The 9,108-nt window shown below is 50.4% G+C and overlaps 1 protein-coding gene across 1 annotated transcript in view; it reads right to left on the reverse strand.

The window, feature by feature from the left end:
- LOC141060283 (uncharacterized) overlaps positions 1-8,800 on the reverse strand; it is a 51,350-nt gene extending 42,550 nt beyond the window's left edge. Inside the window, 3 exon segments of the mRNA XM_073556500.1 lie at positions 193-290; positions 374-497; positions 8,660-8,800. Coding sequence (XP_073412601.1) covers positions 193-290; positions 374-497; positions 8,660-8,800 — 363 coding nt within the window.
- Positions 8,801-9,108: the final 308 nt, after the last annotated feature.

Below are 9,108 nucleotides of genomic sequence, written 5' to 3' on the forward strand. Positions count from 1 at the left end.
CAAATATTGTGAAAGTCACTGACAGATGGGGAAGTCCCATCTATGATCAGCTCTAATCCTGCCATCTCCACCGCTCTCATTACACAAGTATAAAACATATAATACTGGTGGTTAAAACAAGACTGAGCACAAGACCTTCTCAGCCGTCTACACATCATAGGGGAGATCTCCTGACACCTTCTCTCCATCTACCTGATGATCCTGAGGAGCACTGGGATCTTCTTGTTTACAGTCCTGTGGAAGAAGAGGACGGGGACATCTCTCTGGTGTTGTCCTCTTACTGGATAGATCTGGAGGAAACACATACAGGGACAGAATTCATTCTCTACATACAGATAATTATAGGCCGTGTGTATTTAGTCCTGTCTATTACCTGGAGATGTGAGGGGCTGGGGAACCTCCATTATGACGTTCTTGTACAGATCTCTGTGTCCTTCTAAATACTCCCACTCCTCCATGGAGAAATAGACAGCGACATCCTGACACCTGATAGGAACCTGACACATACAATGATACCATCATCCCCCGATCCCTTCATAGTGTTACTGCATAATGTCCCAGCATTCCCAGCAGTGTCACCTCTCCAGTCAGCAGCTCAATCATCTTGTAGATGAGTTCTAAGATCTTCTGGTCATTGATGTCCTCATGGATCAGGGGGTGAGGTGGAGGCCCTGTGATTGGGCTCAGGGGTCTTCCCCATCCCTCAGACACAGGGTCCTGACAGCGATCACTAGAGGTCTTCTTCACCACTGTGTAATCCTGGTTATGGAGAGACACATTAATAAATCTCACTACAGGCATTTCCAGAGTCCTCACCTCTCCAGTTCTGTCCATCTGTTATTCCCATAGATAAGAATGATGTAATGTGACGTCATCAGAATCTCTCACCTCTCCAGTGAGACGGAAGAGGATCTCTAGGGTGAGGTGTAACATCCTCTCCGCCATCTTGTCTCTGTCCATATCCATCCTTGATGGGTAAATCAGGAAAATTCTCTTCTGTAGAAGATCTTCACTGAGAGGATCCGATATTGTAGAGACCTGAATGAGAAGAAGATGATCCGATGTAACATCATAAGAATCCGGTGTAATAATACAATTACTGGAGATAATAAGGGAAACATATGAGGAGATTTATTATCTTACAGGGTTTAGTTTTCTCCCCTGACATCTACTAATAAAACCTATATATTTAGGCCACAGACAACAAGCAGTTTCCTCCTCGGAGTCGGCAGCTGAACACGTTCCTCATAGACTCATCTTCCATAACGCTAATTCTCGTCTCATTACCGACACTGGAATCGGCATTAGCAATACTGCAGGAGATTCATTACACGCGACATGAGAAATAACTCCTTCATGATGAGGACGACATCTTCATCTTCTACTGCGGCTCTAGAGACAGATTTGGCCAGAGTCGGTCACAGCCTCCATCCCCACCGGCCGTCTATATGAAGGTTTCCCGTCTTCCCCGCACTGGAATCTTCTCTCCCGTTAGATCTCAGCTCTGAGTCACACACAGAAGTTTGAGGCTTTTCTGGAAGAACAGGACAGGAGAGATCTGAGGCCGATGTCTCCATGTACAGGGTTTCCCCTCGGGATAAGAGGCTTTTCTATCCCTTTCCCCCAATTAGAGGGGACACCTGTGGATATCGGGGTCTTTACCGGCTGCAGTCCTGGGGGGATTTACTCAGTAACGTGGACGTTGGACAAACGTCACCATCAATTCCCATCAGAGTGAAGGAACATCGCTCCTCTATTCAGCTCTATGGGTACGGAGCGGAGCCGCGTGTGTGTGTGTATGAGGTGTATGGAGCAGAGCCGTGTGTGTGTATGAGGTGTATGGAGCAGAGCCGTGTGTGTGTATGAGGTGTATGGAGCAGAGCCGTGTGTGTACGAGGTGTACGGAGCGGAGCCGTGTGTGTACGAGGTGTACGGAGCGGAGCCGTGTGTGTACGAGGTGTACGGAGCGGAGCCGTGTGTGTACGAGGTGTACAGAGCGGAGCCGTGTGTGTACGAGGTGTACGGAGCAGAGCCGTGTGTGTACGAGGTGTACGGAGCGGAGCCCTGTGTGTACGAGGTGTACAGAGCGGAGCCGTGTGTGTACGAGGTGTACAGAGCGGAGCCGTGTGTGTACGAGGTGTACAGAGCGGAGCCGTGTGTGTACGAGGTGTACAGAGCGGAGCCGTGTGTGTACGAGGTGTACGGAGCGGAGCCGTGTGTGTACGAGGTGTACGGAGCGGAGCCGTGTGTGTACGAGGTGTACGGAGCGGAGCCGTGTGTGTACGAGGTGTGCGGAGCGGAGCCGCGTGTGTACGAGGTGTGCGGAGCGGAGCCGCGTGTGTACGAGGTGTACGGAGCGGAGCCGCGTGTGTACGAGGTGTACGGAGCGGAGCCGTGTGTGTACGAGGTGTACGGAGCGGAGCCGTGTGTGTACGAGGTGTACGGAGCGGAGCCGCGTGTGTACGAGGTGTACGGGGCGGAGCCGCGTTTGTACGAGGTGTACGGAGCGGAGCCGTGTGTGTACGAGGTGTGCGGAGCAGAGCCGTGTGTGTACGAGGTGTACGGAGCGGAGCCGTGTGTGTACGAGGTGTACGGAGCGGAGCCCTGTGTGTGCGAGGTGTATGGAGCGGAGCCGTGTGTGTACGAGGTGGACGGAGTGGATCCGCGTGTATACGAGGTGTACGGAGCGGAGCAGAGTGTGTACAAGGTGTACAGAGCGGAGCCGTGTGTACGAGGTGTATGGAGCGGAGTCGTGTGTGTACGAGGTGTACGGAGCGGACAGGAGTAAGAAGAGCCGGACAGCCCATCACTAACCTGCCAAGCCGCACTCCACATATATGACTGCTCTGTGTGCACAGGACCTGTGATGAGGTCACAAGAGGGGAGGAGTCAGGGGTCACATGATCAGGGGCCTCAGTGTGTGCAGGACTCTGCTGTGCTGGTTGTCATGGTGCTAGATGAGGGGAAGTTTTTGTGTGGGGTCAGGAGGGGTTTACAGGGTGGATGTAGCAGAGCCGTGTGTGTACGAGATGTACGGAGCGGAGCCGTGTGTGTACGAGGTGTACGGAGCGGAGCCGCGTGTGTACGAGGTGTACGGAGCGGAGCCGTGTGTGTACGGGGTGTAAGGAGCGGAGCCGTGTGTGTACGAGGTGTACGGAGCGGAGCCCTGTGTGTACGAGGTGTACGGAGCGGAGCCGTGTGTGTACGAGGTGTACGGAGCGGAGCCCTTTGTGTACGAGGTGTACGGAGCGGAGCCGTGTGTGTACGAGGTGTACGGAGCGGAGCCGTGTGTGTATGAGGTGTACGGAGCGGAGCCGTGTGTGTACGAGGTGTAAGGAGCGGAGCCGTGTGTGTACGAGGTGTACGGAGCGGAGCCGTGTGTGTACGGGGTGTAAGGAGCGGAGCCGTGTGTGTACGAGGTGTACGGAGCGGAGCCGTGTGTGTACGAGGTGTACGGAGCGGAGCCGTGTGTGTACGAGTTGTACGGCGTGGAGCCGCATGTGTACGAGGTGTGCGGAGCGGAGCCGCGTGTGTACGGAGCGGAGCCGTGTGTGTACGAGGTGTACGGCGTGGAGCCGCGTGCGTACGAGGTGTATGGAGCGGAGCCGTGTGTGTACGAGTTGTACGGCGTGGAGCCGCGTGTGTACGAGGTGTACGGCGTGGAGCCGTGTGTGTACGAGGTGAGCGGAGCCGTGTGTGTACGAGTTGTACGGCGTGGAGCCACGTGTGTACGACATGTACGGAGCGGAGCCGCGTGTGTACGAGGTGTACGGAGCGGAGCCGTGTGTGTACGAGGTGTACGGCGTGGAGCCGCGTGTGTACGAGGTGTGCGGAGCGGAGCCGCGTGTGTACGAGGTGTGCTCTGTATACACCCGTATACCCCCAGCTTCAGTCGCAGATCCCTCAGTGTACGCTGTATACACCTGTATACCCCAACTTCGGTCACAGGCGCCTCTGTGTACGCTGTATACACCCGTATACCCCCAGCTTTGGTCGCAGACCCCTGTGTACACGATTCAAGGAAGCTTTATTGGCAGGACTAAATACACATTAGTTTTGCCAAAGCAAGTGTACAAAAGGGAATAGGGATAGGGACTGTAGGGATGTTGGGTAGGGGTTGTAGGAAAGGTGGATGGGGGCAGATCCAGGATGGGGATATAGAAGTCCATGGCATAGGGAAGGTGAATGGGGGGGCATGGGGCATATCCAGGGTGGGTGCCATAGAAGTCCATGGCATATCACAGTTCTCTTTCTCGCAGTCTATGACATTCGCTCACATATTGCCCTGCTATCTCCACTTCTTTCTCTTCTCCCCCAACAGGATATATGTTTTCTCTTCCTCCTTCATGGTGATGAAATGCGGGAAGAGATGTGAGAGTCTCCTGAAGTGAGTGTCCCTCACTGCTGAGTACTTGGAGCAGTGTAGCAGGAAGTGGGTCTCATCCTCCAGGGCCTCCTGGTCACAGTTTTGGCACAGTCTTTCCTCCCTGGGCTTGTAGCTCTGCCTGTGTCGGCTGGATTCGATGGCCAGACTGTTGGCACTGAGTCTATACCGGCTCAGGATCTTGCAGTCTCTGGGGTCCGGGAGTTTCTCCAGATATGGGGCCAGTCTGTAGTCTCTCTGTAGACTCTGGTGCATGGTCAGTTTCTGTGAGCTGATGATGTCGTTCTTCCAGTCACTTACGTACCTCTCCTGGCCTTCGTCTACCATCTTCCTGATTCCGGCTTTTGTTAGGTTGCTGTGATTGGTGTTCTGGTCAGGTTGGGTTTGGGTGAGCTGTTCCGAGGGTCCTGGTTTTTCTGTTTCACCTACATGTGTCAGGGCTTTATGGTGATGGGAGCTTGGATTGCTCCTTTGTAGGTGAGCCCGGAATGACAGTGCCTTCTTTAGAACCGTTAGGTGTAGAGGGAATCTGCCCAGCTCGGCCCGGCAAGTACTGTTGGAGGTGCTCCGATGGACTTGGAGAAGGTGATTGCAGAATACCAGGTGGAATATTTCTGTTGGGCTGGAATCCCACCTTGACCAGTCTGGGTAGGTGTGAGGGCCCCAGACTTCGCTGCCATACAGGAGGATTGGGGCGATGATAGAGTCGAAGATTTTTAACCAGAGCCTCACTGGTGGCTTCAGACGGTAGAGTTTCCTTCGGATGGCATAGAAGGTTTTGCAGGCCTTATCTTTCAGGGTCTCTATGGCTTGTTTGAAGCTCCTTGACCGGTGAATCTCTAGGCCCAGGTAGGTATATTTGTCCATTCCTGTAAGGGCGCAGTTGTTGAGGAAAGATAAAGGGTGCTGGTCTGATTTTCTCTTCTGGAACACCATGATGTTGGTTTTCTTTGCGTTGACCAGTAGTGCTCAGGTGGAGCTGAATTTCTCTAAGATTTTCAGGTTTTCTTGGAGACCTTTCTTGGTTGGTGACAGAAGCAGCAGGTCATCTGCATACAGCAGGAATTTCACCTGCACGTCGTGGAGGGTTAGATCTGGTGCTGTGGAAGATTCCAGAGCGGTAGCCAGCTCGTTGATGTAAATGTTGGAGAGCGTTGGGCTTAGGCTACAGCCTTGTCTGACTCCACGGCTCTGCTGGAAATAGGCGGTTCTTCTACCGTTCACACTCACACTGCAGAGGTTCTTGGTGTAGGAGCTTTTGATAACATCGTAGGTCTTTCCTCCTATTCCACTCTCCAACAGTTTCAGGAATAAGCCTGGGTGCCACACCGAATCAAAGGCCTTTTTAAAGTCTACAAAACAGGCGTATATCTTCCCGTTCTTTGTATTGTGGAAGTGTCTCTGAATGAGGCTGTGCAGGGTATAGATGTGGTCGTTAGTGCGGTGGTTTGGCATGAATCCTGCTTGGCTCTTGATGAGGACGTTGTGCTCGGTGAGGAAACTGAGGATCCTCTTGTTCAGGATGCTGTTGAACAGTTTTCCCAGGTTGCTGCTGACTCATATTCCTCTGTAGTTGGCAGGGTCATACCTGTCCCCATTCTTGTGGATGGGTGTGATGAGGCCTTGATTCCAGGTACGAGGGAAGTAGCCGGCACTTAGCACAATATTGAAGAGTTTAACCATTGCGACCTGTATTTCTGGTGGGCTGTACTTCAGCATTTCTGGTAGGATTCCATCCAGGCCACCGGCTTTTCTACATCTTATGGAAGAGATTCTCTCTGCTACTCCCTGTAATGTAATAGGTGTATCCACGGGGTTTTGGAAATTTTTTACTTTTTCCTCCATTGCTTTTAGTTTTGCCATTATGCTTTCCTGTTCTTGGCTTAGTTCTTCCTTTGGGATGTCTTTATAGAGGTCTCTGAAGTACTGGAGCCAGATGTTGCCATTTTGGATATGGATGTTGCTTTTTCTTGTCTTTTGTGCCCATGTGTTCCATAGTTCCCAGAAGGAGTTGTCTTGGAGGGCATCTTGGAGTTGGTTGAGCTTGGTATTGATGTAACTCTGCTTCTTCCTCCTGAGGATGGTTTTGTACTACCTTTGTATGGTTTCATAGGCTTCCGTCAGACCCGGGTGGTTGGGGTCTCTGTGTTTCTTGTTTGAGGCTGTTCTCAGGGTCTTCCGTACAGCTTTACATTCTCTGTAAACCATCCATTGATCTGTTTTTATTTTGGTCTCTTGTAGTTGACTTTTTTAATGTCGGACAGTCTGGCCATTGCATAGAATATATTGTTGAGGTCTTTGGCAGCTTGACTCACTCCCTTTGGGTTAGGCTGGTACTCGTAGTTGTAGAAGTGGTGGAGCATCCGCTGTATTTCAGGTCTGCTGGGAGCCTCTTTATACTTTAATGCTGACATTTTGTGCCATTTTTTAGGATGGAGGCCGGGTGAAGAGGCCACTCTGCTGTGGCTTTTGAGTGGATAGTTTCTCTGTAGATTTCAGGTACAGAAGAAGCTGGCTGTGGTCTGACAGGTGCGTTTGTGGGGAGACTATGAAGGCACTGATATTTGCCAGGTTCTCTACTACACTTCTCCCTACATGGGAGTTTAGTGTACACCTCCCTAAGGAGTCCCCTTTGGTTCGTCCATTAAGAATATGAAGTCCTAAACTTCTACATACGTTCAGGAGCTTTTTACCACTTTTGTTGACTGTACTGTCATAGATGTTTCTCTCTGTGACTACTGAGTCTTGGTCATCATTCTCTGCTCCAAATATGTAGATGTTCCCATCCGTGGTCAGGAAGTCGTTTTCTCTCCCTGTTCTTGCATTGAGGTCTCCAAAGATGAGAACTTTGCCCAGGCCCTGGTAGTGGGCGGCTTCTCTTTGTTGGATCTCGAAGCAGTCTGGATTGAAGTAGGGTGACTCTGGTGGTGGTATATAGGTGGAGCAGAGGTGGACATCAGACTAGGAGGTGAGGATGGAGCTGCTGATCCTGATCCATATGTGGCTGCCTCCTCTCTTCACCGGTTTGATGCACTGGTGGAGCTCCTCTTTATGCCAGATCAGTATTCCTGCTGAGCTCTGGCCCTGTTTGATGTTTTTAATTTTCAGGACAGGGACAGAGATTTCCCTGTATCCGATGGGCACCAGAGATTCATTTTCGGCTCTGGTCCATGTTTCCAGGAGGATCTGAATGTCTTAATTTCACAGTCTTTGTATAAAGTCAGGGTCATTTGTTTTACATCCAAAGGTCGAGGTGTTGTGACCCTGAATATTCCAGCTGCTGATTGTAAGTGAAGTCATGTTTCTATATATCTTGGGTGTATATACCTTGTAATGAGTATGGCTGTGTAGATCAAACTGGATTTCTGACTGTTCTGTAGATGTGGTTGGTTGCATCCACTCACATTAGTTTCCTGCATAGTGCGCTGAGCAGAGTCTTTATCTCATCCATATCTCTGCTCTGCATGTATCTGTGTGGGGTCGGTGGACCCCTCTGTGGAGGTCTCCTCCTCTGATGGTCTGATTTTGGGTGAAGAGCTTTGTTTCCAGCTTCTGGAAATAGGACTGGGGTTTTCTGCCTTTTTATTGTTGGGGGTCTTTCAGTGTGATTATGGTCACTGTTGAGTCCAGGCCTCGGTCCTCTGTTTAGTACAATGTCTTTCAGCTCTTTGGCCAGGAGGCTGACCCCTTGTTTGTTGAGGTGTTTATTATCATACAGGTGATGGTGGTTTATGGAAAGGTGTTGTGCCAGGGTCACATTTGGGACAGTCTTGACCCTTTCTGTCAGTTCCATATTGATACTTTGGGTGGTTTGCCTGGATATATCCTTTGTTGGGAGCAGAGATGACAGAATGATTTTGCTGTCTGGGAATTTTAGTTTTGCCGTCTTTGCTAATTGGATAAGTTGTCCTGTGATCTGCTGGTGCTGGTCTGGCAGATTGTTTGTATGATAATATGGTTTGGGTTGGTAAACCGTGGATTACTGATGACCTCTGTCACCTGTTCAATAGTTGCAAAGTGAACTTTTCTGACCCATTTTCCTGGGAATAGCCATCGTGTATTTAGGTACTTCCCATTTGAGTCCATTATTAGGACAATGTCAGGACTTTGTGATGTCTGGGGTGGGTTAAGTGGCCGCTGATGGGGGTCTGTGATGCTGGCTTTGCTGGTGGTTGGTTCTCTTCTCTTTTCTATCTCTCTAGTTTCTGGTTCACTTTTATTGGTTTCAGGATTGGTCGTATTGGTTATTGTTGTGCTGTTTTTTGGCATCTTCACATTCTGGTCAGTGGAGGCCATGTTGTCTGCTCTCTGGCTTGCTTCCTTTGCCCCCTGCTGGGTCAGATGGTGAGGGGTCTGTGTTTTTAGTTCTGCGATCTCCTTTATGAGTCTCTCATTGTCATTTTGTAATTCACGCATTTCTTCTCCTATCTTCTGTAGAGCTGACTTGTACACACATTTCAGTTTATTGATCTCACTTGTTACTTGGTCATTTGCATTTCTATGCGAGTTTCTTTGAAGCTCTTCCCTAATTTGGACCAGTTCTCTTTCTAATTGGGATAGGCAGTCTCTGATGGCCTCAGGGGAGAGGTGTGAAGAGTTGGGGGTTGAGGAGCTGAACCTAGAGGTCTCTGTAGAGATATGAGCATTAGAAGTGGCCTCTAGGGGTTGTTTTTTAAAGATTTGTGCCTGTTCTCTGATATGAGTAAAGTGGTTTTCAAACTGCT

The sequence above is a fragment of the Dendrobates tinctorius genome, unplaced genomic scaffold, assembly GCF_039654945.1.
Source record: "Dendrobates tinctorius isolate UK_male_01 unplaced genomic scaffold, ASM3965494v1 ptg000233l, whole genome shotgun sequence".
Lineage (NCBI taxonomy): Eukaryota > Metazoa > Chordata > Amphibia > Anura > Dendrobatidae > Dendrobates > Dendrobates tinctorius.